General features: G+C 38.0%; 1 protein-coding gene across 6 annotated transcripts in view; it reads right to left on the bottom strand.

The window, feature by feature from the left end:
* Positions 1-1,944: 1,944 nt before the first annotated feature.
* APAF1 (apoptotic peptidase activating factor 1) overlaps positions 1,945-21,386 on the bottom strand; it is a 68,438-nt gene continuing 48,996 nt past the window's right edge. For 3 of the 6 annotated variants that reach the window (XR_011433436.1, XR_011433435.1, XR_011433437.1), the window contains exons 22-28: positions 19,216-19,341; positions 12,447-12,566; positions 12,244-12,303; positions 12,004-12,129; positions 10,238-10,363; positions 8,383-8,529; positions 1,945-4,161 (exon numbers count right to left, since the gene is read on the bottom strand). Coding sequence is in view for 3 of the 6 variants with exons in the window: in XM_005606533.4 (XP_005606590.1) it covers positions 4,015-4,161; positions 8,383-8,529; positions 10,238-10,363; positions 12,004-12,129; positions 12,447-12,566; positions 19,216-19,341 (792 nt within the window). In the remaining 3 variants the exon portion in view is untranslated. The remainder of the gene's footprint in view (positions 4,162-8,382; positions 8,530-10,237; positions 10,364-12,003; positions 12,130-12,243; positions 12,304-12,446; positions 12,567-19,215; positions 19,342-21,386) is intronic. The other 3 variants (XM_005606533.4, XM_005606534.4, NM_001309157.2) reach the window with 2 other exon arrangements.

Raw genomic sequence — 21,386 nt, 5'->3', positions numbered from 1 at the left:
TCCTCCGTAACCTGAGACTGCAGAGTCTGCAAATCCCCTCAACCTCCGCGAAGATAAAACGAGGGCTGGGCAGTGCCCAGAGCGGGGAGGCAGTGAAGACTGGAATGCATGAAGGTGAACTTTTGCTCCAGCTCCTCAGAACAGCCACCTTGGTATCAAGCAGGACTCTTCACTCACCTGCTGAGTGTCTTCCAGTTTGATCACTGGCTCAGAACCACCAAACCCACTCAGGCCGGGAGTGGGGAATGCTCTCTCTAGTGACCTATTCTAGCCCTGGGAAATGGGAAATTAAAGAGGCAGGTTTTCTGTTCATGTTTACATGATAAGCAGTATTCCTCGTTCTGAGGGCCTAACCTCATAAATGAATTTACAATGAACACCAGCAATTCGTATTCCTGAATCATAATTGCAATGAAAATTTCCCAAGTTTAGCTCTTCTCACAACATAATCTGACTCAGAAATAAGTCGTGGTTGATGCTAAATGACTTCAAAGGCCTAAGTCCTATGTTTGATGCAAATTCTTCTGCCTCTTCCCTGTGAATATACACAAGTACACAACAATTCTTCTATGGTTAAACTCATAGCCGAATAGCAGCTGGTTTTCTAATTCAGGCATTTTAATAACTGCATACTGCATCCATGGTCTTAAGGGGAGGGGTTTGAGCAAGAAAATCTAGTCAAGTGACAATCTTCAGAGACTAAGAAGTATTAGAAAATCATTTTCTCCTTCTCTAAAGGTCAGTAAGTAAATTAGAATAACATAAAACATAAATAGCATAAAACATTTGTTGAATAACAGATAGCCATACTTGCCAACTGAAACACTCTAGGGAAATGTTTATTCATTTCATATAATTTGAAGCAAATCTTTTTTTATCCAAGTTTTACTTTCCCCTACTGATGCTTCAAAGAATGCTAAACTAAAACAGGAAAATAAAGAAAATGCTGATGACGTGCCATCTTAATTTGACAGCCTCGTGATCTCCTAGTGCAGAGGGAAACCACAGAATGCGCCGTGGGCATGTGGGCAGACAATAATTTCAACCATTCAACAAATATTTATTGAGGCTCCAACTGGAGTCAGGCTTATGTTAGACTCTGGTATAAATACACAGACCTGGCTTTCAAGGAGCTTATAATCGAATGGGGGATCCAAGAAGTAAACAATATAGGGCAATAAAAGCCATGACTCCAAGTTAAGAAAGCCATGCGCAATGCATTCACTACACTTACCACACTAAATTGCAATTTTTAGCCTTTGCTGATCCTTTATCTCACCCACCTCCAGACTTGTCTCTCTCACAACCTTTATCCAATCCATTAGCAAATCCTATTAACTCTTATCTTCAATTCTTATATCCAGAATCCAAGTTGTCACAACCTCTACTGTTGCCACCCTAACCCACCCACCTTCAAGTCTGCACTTGGGAATGCTCTCCAGATACCTGCATGGTTCACTCCCTCACCTTTCAGGTCTGTACTCAAGTGTCACCTTCTTAATGAGCAACTCCAACTAAGACCCCTCCTCACTTACACAAACCAACCAATACACTTTAGATTGTCCTTATTTACTTTTGTTTGCCTCGCTCTAGCATCCAACTGCAGTAGGGCAAGGACTTTGTTTTCTCACTGCCATATCCCCAATATCTACAAAAATGCCAAGCACATGGTAGATTTCAATAAACATTTACTGAATGAAAGAATGAATAAATGAATTCTCTTCTTTCCAGGATCTTCTCCATGCCAGCCATACGGGGCAGCAGCCATACGGGGCAGCAACCATCAGAGACACAGTGAGGAGACAAAGACAATTCTGATAGAATTGCATTACACATACCTGATAAAGCATCAATAGAAAAGTTGATGGCTTTAGTTTGAAGCATCTTTCATGTTTGTTTTCTAATTGACAAAAGGCAAGCAAGGAGTCTGAAACAATCTGAAAATGTTTTTCAAAAATATTTTAGGAATTTTATTTTTATAAAATTTTTTAAATTCATGTATTAAAATGTATACAAGGCAAAAAAAAACATGTAAGCTGTATCATAAATACAAAACTAAGTTTTCAAAACATAGAAGACACATACAATGTAAAAAAAACTTTACAGATACAAAATGCAATGTAATTTCCAATACAAAAAAATAAAGCAGGGAAAATGCTAGAAAATGCTCCGCTACAAGTACAAAACCAAACCCTCTCCAACTGACCCCTGAGCTGCCAGAACATTTGCAGCTCCTTCACACAAGACTTCTCCTCTTTCCTCACGTTACCTGTCTTTCTTCTCATTTTCCTTTTTAATTTATTTTTAAGACAAGGGCCAATCGAGGCTTTTTGAAAGCTGATGTTTGTTATATTTTAACAGTCAAGTGGCTTTTAATTCTGAAAGTTAATACTTTATACTCTGAATTTATAAAAGAGTTCCTAAACATTGCATGCAAATCAAATTATGATCTGGCTATTCTAAGCAGAACACACTATTTACAGAAATCTTTTTATAAAATTAAGATTTTCACATCATATTTGCTTAAATCACAGTAAGTCTGTAAACTAATTCCTCAATTCATAAAAACAATAAACAAACCTCCTCAACAATGTAAAAGATTTTACTTATTCTATTTACTGTTCCCTCAAATCCGAAGGAATACCTAATCTAAAACACATCTGGAGTGGCCTATTCCCTCCTACCTGCCCACATCTACTGATAGCCACCAATAGAAACTGGCTTATCTACTGTTAACTAATACTCATTTGATTTAGTTCCTATTACAGCAACGAAAATTTTTGAATTTTGGTTATTTTTTTATATGAGAACCACATCTCCTATTTATCACCGTTTCCCTTAACCATATATTTCAGAGAAAATGTTTAGATTTAAGCTGCAATTAAAATTCCTAATCAGGAGGTCAAAAAAGTTAGTTATTGATGCTTCTGTGCTTCTTCCCTGTCAAAAGCTATCCTCCCTGATTAACCTTAGAGGGAGGGGGAGAAGGAAGAAGAGAAGGGGAAGATAGACTGGTGGGGGTTAAAGGTGACATCTTCCCGAGTCACGAACACTCTTCTGGTACCGCATAGAAAACCAGAGAAAATTCTCTTAAAATTCACTAAGAGAATAGTACTGACAATGCCATTCATCTACACGTAAATGGAATTAGAAGAAAATGATTTTTTACAATTTTATATTTCTTAGGAAAACGCTTGTTAAAATTTATGATTAAAATTGGCTCCTCCCCAATTATTCTGATTTACCAACATTTAACTGTGGAGCAACTGCTGAAAAAAAGGAAAAAGGTGAGGATTAAGAAAGGTCAAGTTCAGTTTGGGATCTAAAAAGACAGAGCAGGATAGTGCCAACTCAGAGACTGACAACGAGAGTCAGTTACGATACGGGGCTGCCATCAGCCAGTGAGAAAAAGGTAGACCGATAAAATCTACTTGCTCCAACACACACAATTTTTGCTTCACAGAGAGAACTTCTGAAACCCAAGACTCACTCATTGAGTGAATTATTAAAGGAAATGTTGCAAACTTCACACACAGACATAATATTTTTAAAGCAAATTTAAGGGGTGCAAATAAGCTCCAAGATTCTATTTAGGAGAACGATACCCTTGGGGTAAGGGTGGTTTAGAAAGCAAGCAGCTGCTTCCCTGAGGCACAGCCTGCATAATGATAGTATTAAAATACATATTTCCTTCAAATTATTAATTACGTCAACCAACTGGAATGCACCAAGAGAGAATTTTATCAACAGTATAACAAGGTACCTATTTACATTTGCATTTGCATCTTAAGGACAAATTTAATAATGATGATGATTATAAAAGACAAGATTAAAGGTGTGTTCATTTGGGAAAAGCTACATTTATAGTATTCATCCAACCACAAACACTTTTGTAATGAACGCAATAGTGCAAAACAATTCACAGCTTTACAAAAAGTTGAAATACAAAGTTTCATTAGAATTTTTTCCAATTCAAAATTAAAAAGAGTTCAACTTACATTAATGCTAACTATTTTACTCTAAAACCTGTAAAATATATAAAATACCAAGATTATCAACAGTCACATATGTTTTGAAGTCAGGGGACACATGTATTTTCTTAAGATTGGTTCCATTTGTGTAGAAGGTCTGTGCGGATTCTCCAGTGACAGCATTCCACCACTGTTCAAAGAACAATAAAATTCTCATTAGATTGGTAATTACACTGTCTGACAATTTGTAGCACCAGCCAGATCCTTCACCCGCTCCCCGCTCCCAAACTTAAGCAAACAGTAGGAAAGAAGTCTAGGATTTAATGCTGAATATCATATTATCAACCTGGTCAGCCCTTCCTGATTAACGCTGGTGACTGGCTCACAGCTACCCGACGCATAACTCCCTGCAAGGCGCGCTGGGGAAACGTGCAGGCTGCAGAGAGCTGCAGACACAAAAGGCTGCACAAAGTCCACCACGGCCACGGCCGGACTGAACTCCCCTGTCTGCATGTCTTTCTCCGTGGAATGCACAGAAGAATGCCCCTCTCTTCTCTAAAAAGGCGCCTTTGCAGACAGAGACTTGTATTCTGGCAGACAGCAAGACTATTCATACAGGATAGAATGTTCTTTCCACTGAATCTTCCCTTTCACTAGAAGTGATTCAAGAGCCCACGACCAAGTTTCTTTATAAAATAGTCTATACTTTTATTTGCTAAATAAACACTAAACATCTCAAATGTGGCAGGTGCTCTGGCCGAGTCCTTCCTTTTTCCTTGCAATCACTGAATCCACTAAGATTATAACAATATTTATATTCATTTACCAAATGGAGATCACAAAGCTTACCTATATATCTCATAGCTAAAATGAGGGCAAAAGAGACAACGTACATGAATACCTTTGGAAAAGGCCTCAAGTGCCTCACGATTCTGAGTATTACAAATACAATAATAGTGTCATTCACTTTTGTATCCGTGGCAGTGCCCAGCATTCTCCTGACTGGCACGTGTGACTGGGTCAAAGTAAACCTCACTGAAGCAACATGTACTAACTTGACATTTTCCAGAACTGACAATTTTGCTTTGTAAAACAGCAATGTAATCAATACTGCAGAGGACACATTCCACCTACCTGGGAGAAGACTCATTAGTTTTCAGTCCCTAGGGGCAAACTGTAGGGGTAGTAAGGCCCTTAGAGACCACCTAGTCCAACTACCTCATTTTACAAATAAGGGAACCAGGGTTCTGAGAGAAAAAAGGCCTTGTCAACTAAGATGACACTGCTGGCAGGTGGCAGAGGTGGAACAGTTTCTGGCTTCCTAATCTAGTGCTTCCACTATCTTTCCCTCTGTTAAAACAGACCACTCTAGTCAGAAGCACTACACCAGCTACTAATTTGAAAATGACTAAAAATCAGTGACATTACAATAGCAGCTAATACAGGGGATTTTTAGGGCAATGAAACTATTCTATATGATACTACAATGGTGGACACATATCATTATAAATTTTTCAAAATTCACAGAAAGAACACCACCAAGAGTGACCCCTAATGTAAACTATGGACTCTGGGTGACAATGATGTATCTATGAATGTTCATCGATTGTAACAAATGTACCACTCTGGCGCAGGATGTTGATAGCAGGGGAGGCTATGTATGTGTGGGGACAGCGGGTATATGGGGACTCTGTACTTTCTGCTCAATCTTGCTGTGAACCTACAACTGCTCTAAGAAATTAAGTGAATTAAAAAAAACAGCAGCTAACATTTCCTCAGGGTACACTACGTGCCACCACATAATAGTGCTTTACATGTATTAACTTCTTTCACCCTCCCAACTCTGTAAGATAGATATTATCATTATACCCATTTTACAGATGAGAAAATCAAGGCACAGAGAGGTTACATAATCTTGTACAGGATCACAAAGCTAAGGAGTAGCAGAGCCAGGCTTTGAACTCAGGCAGTCGGCCCCAAGGCTCACTCTCCTGGCCATTACACTCTGCTGCCCCTAAGTAATAGCACACCTGCATCGATCACCATGTATTCTATATTTTGAATCAGGCTTTCTCCTCATGAGTATGAATTAACGTCGGTTCTTGTCATTTTAACAGTATATACTCTGTGGCATAATACACGTAAACAGCTAAATTATATTATGCCAACGTATAAATAGGAATAATTTTGAAAGTTGAGCTTTTTAGCTACCGGATATCTTACTTTACCTTACTGATATTCGATTTATACAGCTTGGATTCTAAAGTAAACAGGCTCAAAAGGCCTAATTTCTTGGAAACTACAGCAGCTGTTCCTTTTTACTTTTAATTTGCTCTGTGCTTTTGGATAGTCTCATTAACATGCTGGGTAGATGCAGGCTGGGCTCTATCATAATCAGTTTAACCACGCTAGTAATCAAACCAGAGGCAAGAACACCCTGACTGTCACACATACAGACTGAATATACAGGCTATGGGTTCTTTCACCTTAAGACATAACCTCCATAGTACAGATACCTATTCTGTTGCTTTATGTCAAGGTTCTCCAAGAAATCTGGTCACTGATCTCTATCACATCTTGTAAGCCAAACTCACGACTACGTGAAAGCCTTCGATGGGGCCCAGAGCATCGAATGACATGGTCTCTAGAAGCTCAGTATCAAAGCTGAGCAGCTAAGTTTCTCAGCAGTTACTGCAGCTCAAAGACAGCAATGCTGATCCTCTAAGCATTATCCTCAGAGCAGACTAAGACTTACAGTTTATCTTCACACTGAAGGAGGACGAGTGGAGATAGTCTCAGGATCCCCTAGTAACTGAATAAAGGTGTACCCCAAAAGGTGTAGGGTAATGCAACAGTCTGTAAACAGCATTGTATTTGCAATGCAAACTTGTAAAGGAATCACAACGTACATCCTCTCATGGGTCTAAAAACGTCCCTCTAATTTATTTTTTTCAGAAGCTACATTTTTACTTTGAGTAAAATTGCAATAACATGGGTCCCATATAACCAAAAACTTCAATTCTTTCATTCAAATTTTTTTTAATTTTATTTATTTATTTATTTATTTTGAGGAAGATTAGCCCTGAGCTAACTGCTGCCAATCCTCCCTTTTTTTCTGAGGAAGACTGGCCCTGAGCTAACATCTGTGCCCACCTTCCTCTACTTTCTATGTGGGACGCCTACCACAGCATGGCTTGCCAAGCAGTGTCATGTCCCCACCCGGGATCCGAACTGGCGAACCCCGGGCCGCCAAAGCAGAATGTGCCCACTTAACTGCTGCGCCACCGGGCCAGCCCCTCATTCAAATATTTTTGAACATCTTTACTGTGTGTGTAATCAGAATCATCTTCTACACTTGAATGTTTCCATTAAAAAATAGCAGTATCATAAGATCTAATTTATTAGGGATCTATTTTAAGTAGTCAGTACAATATAGTATCACCTTCAACCCCTTTAACAAGTAAACCACTATTCAAAAGACTCACTTCAAGTATCCCCCTCCACAGGAAGCCTCTGCTAACTCCTAAAGGTAGAACTGCTCACTCTTCTCCTTGGGCCTCCACCATCCTTATGCAAATGTGTCCCAGAACCCCTCCTGCACTTTAGAGATTTTATTTACTGTCTGCTTCCCCCAAAGACAGCAAGCCACCTGAAGGTAAGACCCAAGTCTTAAACATTGTGCCACGCAGCAGTGTCTTAGCACACAGTGAGGACTTAACACATTCTTATTGAGTGGATGGATAAATAGATCCAAGCACCAAAAGATGACCTTGAGGCACCACAACGCACTCAAGCCTTGGCCTCAGTATTCACTTGCTAAGTTTGTGTAAGCCAACTTACTAACCATGTAATTTTGGAAAGTCACAACCTCCATGAATATCAGTTTCCTCATCTATAAACCGAGGATAATAAAATTTAAGCCTCACAAAGCTGGCTAATGAGATAATGTAAGTAAAGCACTTTGTAAACATAAAGCAATATGCTGTTGTTGCTATTATTATTATTATTATTACTACCACTACTAATACTAATACTACTGACACTTAAGAAAGGAATTTCACAAATTTTTTAAAGACTTTCAACCAAAATAGTTAACAATTAGTGAAGTGGAAAATAAAATTAAGTTCAACACCCCACTTTCTAGTGATTCTGATCATCTAAGACTTTGTATGGGGCAGTATGAGAGCGCTAGACCAAGAACATCCCTAACACTGTCCTCTCAACTTCCAAGAGAGCTGAGGAAAGTAGCCTTGCAGACGGCAGTTTCATCACCGCAAAACGGGGATAAGAGTAACTACTTTTCCACTCTGCTGGGTTGCATGAGCCCCAACTAAGAAACAGGAAGTGAAAATAGCTTGGAAAGTAGGATATAGGCTGTTCTTTTCTTTCACAGTCTTTGAGGAGCTCTTACCTTAAGAGATCCTTCAGCAGAGACAAGCATTTTGCTATCTGGAGAAAAGCAAAGGTCAGTCACCCAGCCTCCGTGGGTAGCAGCTCCTTCTTCTACTGAAATCGGAGCACACAAATGAAGAAGCTCACCGTTTGAGACACTCCATATCTACATAAACATGATACAAATTCATTAACATGGTTACCCAGAAGTTTTATATATATCTGTCTCATGTGGAGCATATTTGCAAATCTTTCTTAAAAATATAGTTCAGTGATACCTTAGGAATTTTTTTTAGATTGTCTTCTCTCCCATCAAAATTTTTAAAAAACGCTAATTATAATAAAAACACATTATTTACAATATTTATCATTAACTATACTCCAAAAATAAAACAAAAGGACTTTGATTGATTGATTAGGATATTGTGGATCTTTTCATTTAATAAAAAGAGAATGATGGGAGGAGCAAGAAATAAACAAAGAAGACCTAGTATATAAACTACCTCACAAAAACACAGAATTCTGTCCAAGATCTACCACTAAGAATGATGTCATTCAAACACCTAAAGTATAACATATTTTAAACAAAAAGTCTCTGTATGGTTCTAAATATATATAAATTATTTTACTGGACTCATAAACACCCCAAATTAGTTTTAGATGCTAATATATCCATTTATTTCCACTTAATACATGAGCAGTACATGCTCTAATTTTTCAAAGACATGCACATCAGAATAAGAAAAAGAAACAGAAGCATAAATAGCAAAAGAAAATAATCAAAATCGTCATTTGCAAAATGTCTCCCTAGAAAAATCCAAGAGAATCCCATGGAAAACTCATTAGAAAGAATTCAGTATGACAGCCAAATATAAGAGAGAGATATATATAAATTAACAGCTTTCTTTCATTTTGAATAATCAGGTAGAAAAAAAATTTTTTTTAATGTACTGAAGAAAAATTTTTAAATAACACTCATTTAAAGAGAGACAATTTTTTCCTTCAGGAGTTTCTGAAAAATGAAACACTGCCTCATAACCAGCAAAGAAGCCCTTTCATCCAAAGATGAGAATTCAGAGCAAAATTAATGTTCCCAAAGCAGCCCTGCCACTTCAGCTCAAGTGGCATTTATGGCATAGAGAAGGTTGGTTACTTAGTCCTCAAGTGGAGAATCTTAATGTTCCTGGAAAGCCTATCTGATAATGCCTCTATTCCTGCAAATTGCATACTCTTTCATTCTTCTGCATTATATACCTATTCCTTGAATTTTAATTCTTCATTTATAAAGAAGAAAAAAAACAAGACTCTCTTCAAACATACTGGTTAGCAAAGCAGCTATTCCCAATGCCTAAACTTCTCCCATCAACTGCCCCATCCTTCCGACACAAGAGGCAGGCGGCCCATGAGGACTGCCACAGGCTACACGGTAAATGTTGACTGTCTTATGGACATAGTGCTAAAGAGATCTTTTCTTTCAGTGCTGAAAACAGCAGAATTTGCATTTCATTTATAATCTAGATAACAATTTACAAAATCATTTTCCTCAAATTCTGCCACTAAAAACAACCTTTGGCTCAGGTCCAAGAATTAAGATGAATCATTCTCAAGCTAACAGCAGAGAACCAACTGCAAATAACTGAGGCATTTGCTTCCTCACATTCAGAAGAAATGCTTCACTCTAACATGAATTCTGTTCTACAGCAAGTACAGCTGTGAACCCAATGTGCATAAGAAACAAAACATAGAATGCCTCATCCAACCAGAACCCCAGGGCCTGGGCTTCCCTGTCACATTAACAAAGGTCCCCAACGTGGTGCAGAGGGCTAGCTAAAGCTCCAAGAAGAGCAGTGCTCTCATAGCAGCAAACACCATACCCTGATTTCTCCGTTGTCATCTCCAGTCGCCAACAGTGTACTGTCCCCAGAGAAGACAGAGCAGCGCACACAGCCTTTATGGCCCCTCAATTCATGAAGAGGGGAAAGGAGTTCAAAACTCCAAATCTGGAAGGCAATTAAGATTGTTTAGGAATAGTAAATACACTTGAAATGAGCATCTGCAAACTCAGCCTTGAGTCCAAGTCAGACATAGTTTAATCACATGGAAATTCTAACATTCAACAGTTCAGAAACTTTCATGAGACGTCCAAGTTCCAATTTTGCAACCTTATTCATTTTTCTGAGTCTCCCTTTAATTACTCAAGTTAACTTGAGCTCAAGGATCAAAATCACAGCTTCTTTAACTTTAGACTTAGAAGGAAGAACAACGAATAGATTAAGAGCAGTCTATGAAGTGAAGCAGACTTGAGTGTGAGTCCTGGCTCCAGTATTTACTAGTTCCTTGTGGTCTAAGACAACCCACATAAGCTTGTCTAGCTTCAATTTCTGCATCTGTAAAGTGGGGACAAGAGTACCTATAGTGTGAAGATTAAATGAGATAATAGAAAGCAAAATTCCTAGCACAGGGCCTAACACATGTTAGTCACTAAACTATCCTACTATCTTGGCAGCCAAACGCTGCTCTTTTCCTTCCATTACTCTCCCTCATGGTTCTGTCATCAGTTTTTAACAAGCATACACTAAAAACCACCATGTTCTAGGAACTGTCAGCTAAGAACTGGTGGTACAAAGTCCCTGTCCTCAAAAAGTTCACAGTCTAATCAGGAATACAGGTTTATGAACAGTTAAGTGAACAGCTGTATGAAGTAAATGCTCTAATAAACATGAGTAACATGTAATGGGAACACTGAAGGTAGAACAGCTAATCCTGCCTGAGGGCCAGGAAAGGGTTCATTGGAGAGCTGACACCAAATCTGGGTCTGGAAGAATGAGTCATAATGCTTCAAGGAAAAAAGGAGCAAAAGGATGTATCAAGCCAAAGTTAACAGCATGCACAAAAAGATGCAGGTAGAAGTAGCCTGGCACAGAGAGAACAATGCAGCAGAAAGAGAATGGTGACGGGCTAAGGAGGTTATAAACCATCAGGTCACAAAGGTGCTTCACCAGGGGACTCAGGCATTAGGGAAGATAAACTGGAGGAGGCACAGACCAGAGGCAGGTCCACCAGTGAAGGAGAGCCTGGGCATAATGGTGGGACAAGGAGAAGAAGGATCCAAGGGACACTGAGGAGTAATCAACAGAGCATAAAAGACAGGATAGAGTCCTAGGCAATTCTAAGGTTTGCAGTTTGGAAAGACAGGTAGATAATGATGCCATTAACAAAAATGGAGAAAAAAAATAAGAGAATGGAGTATTCAATGTCCTCAACCAGGCAGCATCATTTCACTGGAATGTAATTTTCAGAAGCATCAACTTACATCTATCATATAAAAATTTACTATGGATGAGCAATTAAATGTAAATCCCTTTCAATGCTTTTTATTGCCTGTAATATGCAGTATAGACTGCATTTGATTAGTAACAGACAAAAAGTAATCAGGAAGGGAGAAATCAAAAGTCCTCAAAGTCATTCATTTAATCTACTTGACACTAACAAAATGCCAATGGGCATCTTCTAAAAACTCACAAAATATGAAAAGACATGTAGACAGAAACTTATTATTCTGTTTTATATATTATTTGGGCTCATAATACAGAACTAATACCAAAGTTTTATGCATGCACATTTCTGCTGATTGACCTACCTTTGCAGTCTTGTCAGCAGAGGTAGATGAAAACTTGGTAGCATCAGGAGAAATATCACAAGAAAGTACTGTATCCTGGTGACAGACGAAGTCTTTTTCTATTCTTCCAGTAATAATATTCCACACCTTCAAAGGAAAACTCAGAAGTTGACACTTTTAAAAACATTCTGTATTATTGAACATAATCAGCTAGAAGACAGATCTATAAAATAAGAGCTTTAGCACATTGGTTGTTCTGACCTCTTTACTTTAAGTGTCCTTTAGTACAAATGCTCATAAACACACAGCAGATGTAGGTGACTGCAGTAAACAGAAAACAGGCATGAGAAAACAAATTTAAAAATGTAAGTAGTTACTTATCATCCATCTGCTTCTGGGTGTCACAATATAATCATGGCAATGGTAAAATACTTTTTAAAAAAGAAACCTGTGCTTCACATTACCTTCACTGTTCCATCAAAAGACCAAGAAAGCAGTCTTGAATTTCTCAAGAGCCTAAAGTCTTTCACTGCTTCCTGATGGGCTTGCAGAAAGACATATTCCTCTGATTGCCAATTCCATACCTGAATAACAAAAAAATAAGTCTGTTATAACCCTCTCCTCATAATATCCCACTGGAGGGGTGGCAGAGTATGTGCTCATTTGTCTGAAGTCTTTTATCCTCATAGCATTTCAGTAAAACAAAGAATATAGTGTCCCCATTTTATAGACAGAGAAAAGCTATGGTTAATTAACTTGACTAGGGCCAAAACAAAATACTTTTCATCCTAAATAAAATTTGTTTTCTTCAGTTGCTTGGAGAGCAGATAATTACACTAGAAGATAGAGAAAAGCCACAATATGCTAGTGAGCCCACCATCTGATTAAGTTTTCCAGAGAAAATTATCCCAATTACATATTCACAGATTTCTAAACCTCACAACTTAGGCAAGTCTGCAGATTCTAGTTCCACTCAAGCTACTGAATCCTACTGGCCCTATTGGCTGGGAAAGTCAGCTGATCAGAGCAGCTTCAAACAAGTTCATGGAACGTTTGAGCTTCAGATCTTAGCTATCCCCTCATGCAATCCTCAAAATGACAAAAAAGGTAATACAGTACATTATTTTTCACTTGGAGCTCCAGGAAGATCTCCTCAGGCACAAGGGGGCCTGTGTATGTTATATAGACATGTATAAGACACAGAGATGAACAGAACTGAAATTTATTTCTATGCCAAGTCCATACAAAGAAATCTCTTAATCACTAAATCAAAGCAACTGTACTTAGAGCCTTATTAATTCTTGACTTGAAATTAATTTAACAAATGTTTATTTAGCACCTATATGTGAGGCAAATATGAATGAAACAAGGATCTAGCATAAAGAAACCTGAGTCGAGCAAAGAAAATGAGGCATACCAAAAAAAATAAAAACCACAAAAACCCAACAATAGAAGATATAATGATAGAGATAAAAAAAGTTCTGTGGAACTCAAAAAAGCAATTCCTTAGGGAAGACTTGATGGAGACAGTACATTCAAAGTAGCCTTGAGGAATGGGTTGGAAGTATGATTCATAAACTAAGGAGGGCATTTCAAACAAAGGGAATAAAGGCTTAAGTTAAAGCACAGGAGCGGAAAAATGTGGAAAGAGTATAGGAACCTTCTCATAATTCAAAATCTGCCTGAAGGAACAGGAGGAAAAACCGGTTGGGACGATACTTAAAGAAACAGCCCAGAAGACCCAATGAAGCTAGACTTCTGAGCTGTGGGCAACCAGGCAGGCTCCAACAGAATTTTCTTCTATTTTTTAATATCACAAATAAAAAGATAAAAATAAGCCACTACCAAAGGTATGCACATTAGTAATATTCTAGGTCTAGTTTCTGACTGGTGAAGGTTAAACGGTAAAAATGTCTTTAAGGTCTTTCCTATCAGGCTTAAGTAAAACTGTAAAAGAAATGACATCTCTCTTATCCCCTTTCTTTACTCCTTTATCCTCTACACTTAGCAGCCACCCTCCCCACCAAGCCCTGCCTCTCAGATCTCTCCATCTCTTCTGCCTCGGAGTGCTCCTTCAGAGAAGCAGATAGCAGGAGCAGGGTACCCTGCATGTGAGCAGGGGACCTTAGAAGAAGAGCTGGAAGCGAGAATAGTTTTAAAGAGAATGAATTAGGAATTTCAGTATTTTAAGAACTCATTGAGATATGTGTGGGGGAGGTGGAAGAAACAGAGGCTTTTCTGGCTCCCCAAGTCATATCAGAAAGGAAAGGCAACCTGTGTAACTAAACATAAAATACCCTAGACCGTTCCACTAGGAACTTTCTGGTTCCCTCCTCCTCCTTTCTGGGCTTACTGAACTAGAAGATCAGTGGCTATTACTAACAGCTCTTCCTGGTTGACTGGCACTGCCATTCCCAGCTGTGTCTGATTCTCTGTTCATTCCTGACTTAGGTTCTAACTGCTGCCCTCCACATCAAGAAGTCAGAGAGCCTTCCTGAGCAGATATAACAAAGAATTTGACAATCACTTAGTGGATTTTGTGGCAGAAGTTTTCTGATAAGACAATGAAGATAGGGGTACTTTTTGTGTTGGACTCAAACCCACTGTGCTACCTGAATCACCTTATATAATAGCTAAACTTCCACCAACATTATTCAAATGTATCAAGGTTGAGTTTTGAGATGTCTCTACCATTAGCTATGATTTTTGCAATGCATATATACTGCAGAATTTTTTCAGCCATATAAATAATAAAATTTTAATTTTAAAAATGTTAAAGAATCTTCTTATACCTGCAAGAATCAATATATTCTCATACATTAGCTCAGGTGAACACTGCTACTACTTTGCTACTACTTGGGTTTTATTTACCTCAAGGTAAAGGATCGAAAACCAGCAAGGTAGACCTCAATTTCACAACTCTAGGTGCTACAATCAAGCAAGTTGACTCTTCCACTTTTGGCAATAACTTTAGTTCAGCTTAACAAAGGTTTACTGAACCTACCACATTCCAGGCACTGGTGATACAAAGATGATCAAAATAAACCTCCAAAATGGTAACCATGTGAGCTGTGTGCAGATTTGTTAATTAACTTGATTGTGGTAATTATTTCACAATGCGTACATATATCAAATAAAGTCGTATGTCGTAAACATATACAATTTTGTCAGTTATACTTCAATAAAGCCGGGGGGGCGTAGTAAACCTCCAATCAATAATTTACTAAAACACAAAAAAACTAAAACAAAAACCCAACTAGTCAATTTCTGGAAATACCTAACAAGAGTTTTGTTATATGAATATATACTCATTAAAACATTTCAAATGTAAAAAATATTCTGAGTAAAGCCGATAGAGAGGATGACACACAACTTAACTCATATTTCTAAAAATAATCTAACTCTGATCCTAAAAATATTCCTAGAAATTATTTCTCCCTCTAGCTGAGAATATCTGATCTTCAAGCAGGTCATAAAAACCTATGAATCTGGCTTTTGACAGAAAAGCTATACAGTATATAATGTCTCAGCAGAATTTCATCAGATGTAGTTCACTTTTACCTATTTCAAAGCCATATGGAGAGAAAGAAAGGTGAATATTACACTGAGTTTCATAGCTAATACACCAGTATCATGGGAGCCTATAATAAGTAAATTTCCGTACTGAAGCCAAATTTCATTCCAATCTTATAGGACTCACAAAGACATAACATAAAAAGATTTTTTTCCAAAAACTTTTAGTAGTGTTGTTGAATATTGCCACTAAATAAAGGAATATATAGTAACTTCCATTGAACATATGCATTTATCTCCTTCACTTCTAAAACCCTACTAAAATGACAAGGTCAAGAGAATGTGAAAGAAGATAAAATGCTGAAGGCTGGAAAGCAGGAGAATGGTAACTGACTTAGCAGAACCACGGAAACAGAATTCTAAAAGTATTAGAGAAAGACAAACGCAACAAAATTGATACTAGACAACTCTCAAAATGCTCAGAAATTGAGATCACTAAGTACTTCTGGAGGTGGGAACAAGGGTGGGGCTGAGAACAGAAGTATTAGGAACTCTGGGAAGATGACAGCGGTGCAGGCATAGTGTTTTTAATCTCCCTGAAACCTCTGTTAAAAGCAGACAAAGCAACTAAAATAGCAAAACTAAAAATGCACAGACAACATTGTCAACAAGACCATGTTAAATGACAAAGAAACCCCACAAACCCCAAGGATACAAGTGGGTGGGGACAAGCTGAGAGCTGCAAGAGCTGCATGGTAATAGCATCTCTATGAGAAGAAGCAGAGGGAAGCACGGGGAGTCTGACAGACCAAAAACAGGAGGATCCCAGAAGATCCAAGCATGCCAAGTTGGAAACAGTAGCAGAAACTGAGTGCAAGGCAACTATGATACGGTCTGGAAGGGCTACAGCAGTCTGGCCCTGTGAACTCTCAAAATTAACCAGGACAATCCCACAATAAGGAGAACATGCTGGGGACAGAACCCAAATTGAGTAGAACAAGGATGACGGCAGCAAAGGAAAGAGAAGGTCTAAATAAAAATGAGAGAAGAGGGGTCGGCCCCATGGCCGAGTGGTTAAGTTCATGTACTCCGCTTCAGCAGCCCAGGGTTTTGCCGGTTCAGTCCGGGGCACAGACCTAGCACCGCTCATCAAGCCACGCTGAGGCGGCGTCCCACGTGCCACACCTACAAGGACCCACAACTAAAATAAGCAACTATGTACTGGGGGGCTTCGGGGAGAAGAAGGAAAAATTTAGAAAGAAAAAAATGAGAGAAGAGAATAGAACAAGATCTCGTAAGAACAAGACCATATTTTTAATGCTCCATGAAAACAACAGAAGGAGCTGTAGAGCTGTGAAGCTAGAAATGCTGGCCTTCCCCACCCCTTCAAAGAGTTTGGGAAAACTAACTTGGTGTAAAAAAGAAACGAATCATCACTGAACCCCAAACAAAGTTACTATGAGAAAAAAGAGAATAAAGTGGAGAATAATGCACCTATGGACAATGAAAGCAAACCAGAAAGAAAAGTGTCTGGATTAAAGTGCACCAGCACAACGGAGGGTAGGATTACAGTTCTGAGAACAGGGGATCAAGGGAAGGTTTACAGACTAAACACTGAGACCCTACACCTACCCCCAATTCTCTTCCCCCACTTGGCTCTAAGGACCTGTCAGTCAGATTTCTAACCTCCGGGCAGAAGACCAGGTTTTTCCCTAGGAATCTGACAAGACCAAGAGACCTAAAGATACTGACAACAAAGGTTCCCCATCCAAGTCACCTTTCAGAGAGGGTCTCAGCCAACACACAGGGCTTTCAGTCAGCCTTTTAGTGCTCATCTCTAGTAGCAAATGATCACCACACAGCTGAGGAAGCCCTTTAAAATAAAAAGCCAGGGGCTGGCCCAGTGGCAGACTAGTTAAGTTTGCATGCTCTGCTTCAGTGGTTGGGGGTTCACTGGTTTGGATCCCAGGCGAGGACCTACACACCGCTCATCAAGCCAGGCTGTGCTGGCATCCCATATACAAAACAGAGGAAGATCCCCACATGTTAGCTCAGGGAGGATCTTCCTCAAGCAAAAAGAAAAAGATTGGCAACAGATGTTAGCTCAGGGCCAATCTTCTTCACCAAAAAAATAAATAAAAGGCAAAAAAAACAAAAAGAAAAAATCAACATGGAGAGAATAGCAACCAAGAAGGAAATTTAAATTTTAAGGAAAAAGTTATACATATATATATAAAATCATATACTATATATGTATAATTCATATATTATTTATATATCCATCCATCCTCAGAGAAGTAAGAGGAGCTAATTCATCCATGAAACAAGAACACAATGCCCTTTAAAAGAAATAAACGATAAGAATGTACTCTCCGGCATTAAAAATATAATGGTAAAAATGAAAAAAATCAATGAAAGGGTTGGAAGATAAAGCTGAGGAAAACATCCAGAGAATAGAGCACAGTATAAAGAGATGAAATGTAGAAACAGAAAACTAGATGATCAGTCTAGGAGATCCAATATCAGAATAATGGATGTTATAAAAAGAGAGAGTATATCAGGGGAGAAAAAAAATCAAAGAAATAATTCAAGTAAACTCCCCTGAATTGAAAAACCTAAGTTTCCAAATTGAGAAAGGATAATCAATGTCCAAAACAGTGCATGAAGTGAACACACACCAGGGTACATCATCACGAAATTTCAAAATTCTGAGGACAAAGAGACGATCCTAAAATCTTCCAGAAAGATTAGGAATCAGAATGACTTCAGACTTCTCAACATAAGCTTTGGAACTTGGAAGGAGACGGAACAATGTCTTCAAAGTTTTAGGGCAAAATAATTCCCAACTACATCCAGTCAAAGGTAGAATCTTCCTAAATTAAATTAAACCAGGAAATGCATTTATAGTATACTTAGTCTACTTAGTCACAATAATGACACTAATAACCTAAATAAAATTTTCTCATAACTGTATTGGGATGATAGGGATTGATAAAAGGGTGTGTGTACATGTCAAGGGAAGGACAGGTGGGAGGAGAAAAAGGCTAAATTTTCACGGTACTACAGGGAAGGCAGTAGATAAATCCTCAAAAAGTAAAAATCAAGAATTAGCATTACAAGCATGCAATATGAGGAGATGAAGGTAAACATCTAAAGAAACATCTAAAAGCTAAAAGTAATGCCTCTTGGAAATAAGAAACGGAGGAGTCTGTTTTTCACGAGCCTTGTAATACTATTTGTGTTTTAAAAGTACGTGCTCTTGAACTTTGATAAAAATGAATTTAAAAAGAACATACAGTATTAAGGCCTCTATATCCACAATCCTTCATTATGGTAAACTGCTCTTTTTTCACAAGATTTCATCCTTGGAATAAACATCTTATTCTTAAAAGGAAAGAATGAAACTATTTCAATCAGATTATATAAATGTCACAAAAAGTATATTTATTGATACAAATCCAAATACAAAAACGAATCCTTGATTTTCAAAATAAACAACCTTCCAGTAGAGGGTTCTAAGACAAAATGCCTGCCTCACCCACAGAAAAATATGAAATATGAATAGGTTTCATCTAAGCCCATAGGCATAATCTGAATGTATGCCCAAAGTAATATGGTCTAATGAAATGTTTAAGATGCACACCAGATTTGAGCCATAATCGAAGTGTTCCTTTGCTAGAGTCAGCCTTACATATATTAGGACTTCATCCTCCTTCTCACCTGAATTACAGAATCATCAGAGCTTGAAATAAGAGTCTTCCCATCAGTTGTGAACTGGACGTGCCGTACAGCGCTCTTGTGCCCAATCTTGGATTGGAAGATTCTGTTGTTTAGGAGTTCTAAAATCTTCAAAGTAGAAAACCACAGAAAATTAACACAAAGAAATTCAGCAACACCTAGGGATTACACCCCAAAGATATTAAATTAAAATTAGACTGCAGAAGGGTATGGACGCTCCATCTCATAGTGCTTTCAGTTTAACTAAAGACACACAAATGCATGGTACACATACATACACGCAAATCTATGCACATGCACACACACATCCTAAGATAAAACACTCACTAGAACGACCAGATGGCACTAGGAACCAGTGGTCCTTCTGAGTACTCAACTACCCAATTCATCAAACAAGTGGCAGTCTGGGTTCAGCCTCCAAAATGAAAATAGCATTTAAGATAAAAGAGAGAGAAAAAAGAAAAAGTCCTGGATGAGAGACAAGGAAAACTCTTAATACGACAACACAGACAAGGAAAGATAAAGGATGATGAGGGAGACAGGTAGAGGAAAAGAGGACACAAGTAGGATGGGATGCAGTGCATTGAGAAGACTTAAAAAGACTAAAGACTATATGCCAAACATAGAGATTAAGAAAGCGGTAACAGAACTCAAAATAATGACTATGTCAAAAAGGCTTTCAAATGAACTCATAACAAAAATAAAAAGTAAATATGGTTCCTTTGCCCAAATTCTAAAATGTATTCAAGGAAGTCTAAGGAAAATACCAATGATGCTAAAATAGGAGATTGTAGAAATTCAAACTTAACCCTTATGTCTGAAAAAAGGTCCCTTAGATAGCAAAGGGGAATTGTGTGAACGAGCCCCTTCCTGAATGAGCAGGATGGACAATCTCATAATTCCAGTGGGGGGAGGGCAGACAGCAGATGAGCACAGAGGCTCAGAGACCTGGCTTTGAATCCTAGCTCTGCCACTTTTATGAAGGTTGTGGAAACCAGTTTAGGCATCTGTAAAACAGGAATAATTTATACTTAACACCCAGGATATTATAATAATTCAATAAGAGCATCTGGCACAGTAAATATCTAACAAATGGTAGCTGTTATTATTTGATGATACTAGGCTAACCACATGAAATTGTCATTTTATAGGTTAAAGACTATCTAATATTTGTAATTTCATATGATTCACTGACATATTATTTATATTATTTGATGATTTCGAGGGGGATAAGGATAAGATTATTTCCTCCCCTCAGGCAACGGCAGCAGTGCCCCACATGACACCTCTAACCCAGTGCCCATAGCCAAGTACTACCCCTTCCCCACATGATGAGGGATATGGATCAAGCACATGCGTATTTTGAGTTATTTTCTTAAATTATCTATACAGCTTATTTCAAGATACTTAGATGGTAAAACAAAAAGAACGTAATGCTGACTTGGCAACAAAGTAAAACGAAAGGGGAACCAAGGATCCTTTAAGAATAAATAATAATACACAACAGAGGGAAAAGTAAAGTTTATCTATAAGTGTACAACTATCCCTTGCTTAACAAACATTTACAATCTACTTTTTTCAGAATAGCACCCATTTTCACAATTAATAAATAATTTTTCACAAAATGAAAAAAACCACAAAGCCTTAATTCTGAATCCATGCCACAATGGCCATGGCAAATATACAATAGCATTGACATTACTTACCAAACGCTTCCTTCTTCACTTTGTGTATAAACATATAGTCTCCTTTTTGAGGGGCAATATGGACTAGAGAATATTTGTGTAATTCTCTATGAAAATGAATCACTTTGTGTATAAACATATAGTCTCCTTTTTGAGGGGCAATATGGACTAGAGAATATTTGTGTAATTCTCTATGAAAATGAATCCAAAGTAAAATAAAGGTGGCTGGTGCCACAATTAATAAATTAAGAAATAATTCCAAAAAGCTTGGGTGAGAAAAAGTGAGAGAAGAAGGTAATATTCTCTGAAAAACTTAAACAGCTAGAGAAACTATGCTTTTGTGATGAGTTTCATTTGTGATGTGATTTAATTTTTATCCAAAATGATTTTTATTAGACTATCTTTTTAGCCTTACAACCTCATTGTATTTTTATTTATTTGGTCATGTTTGATAAGGATTTCAGGTGG

The sequence above is a fragment of the Equus caballus genome, chromosome 28 (assembly GCF_041296265.1).
Source record: "Equus caballus isolate H_3958 breed thoroughbred chromosome 28, TB-T2T, whole genome shotgun sequence".
In the NCBI taxonomy this organism is placed as follows: Eukaryota; Metazoa; Chordata; class Mammalia; order Perissodactyla; family Equidae; genus Equus; species Equus caballus.
Note: the sequence above shows the minus strand (reverse complement) of the source record. Positions and strands in the feature narration are given on the sequence as shown.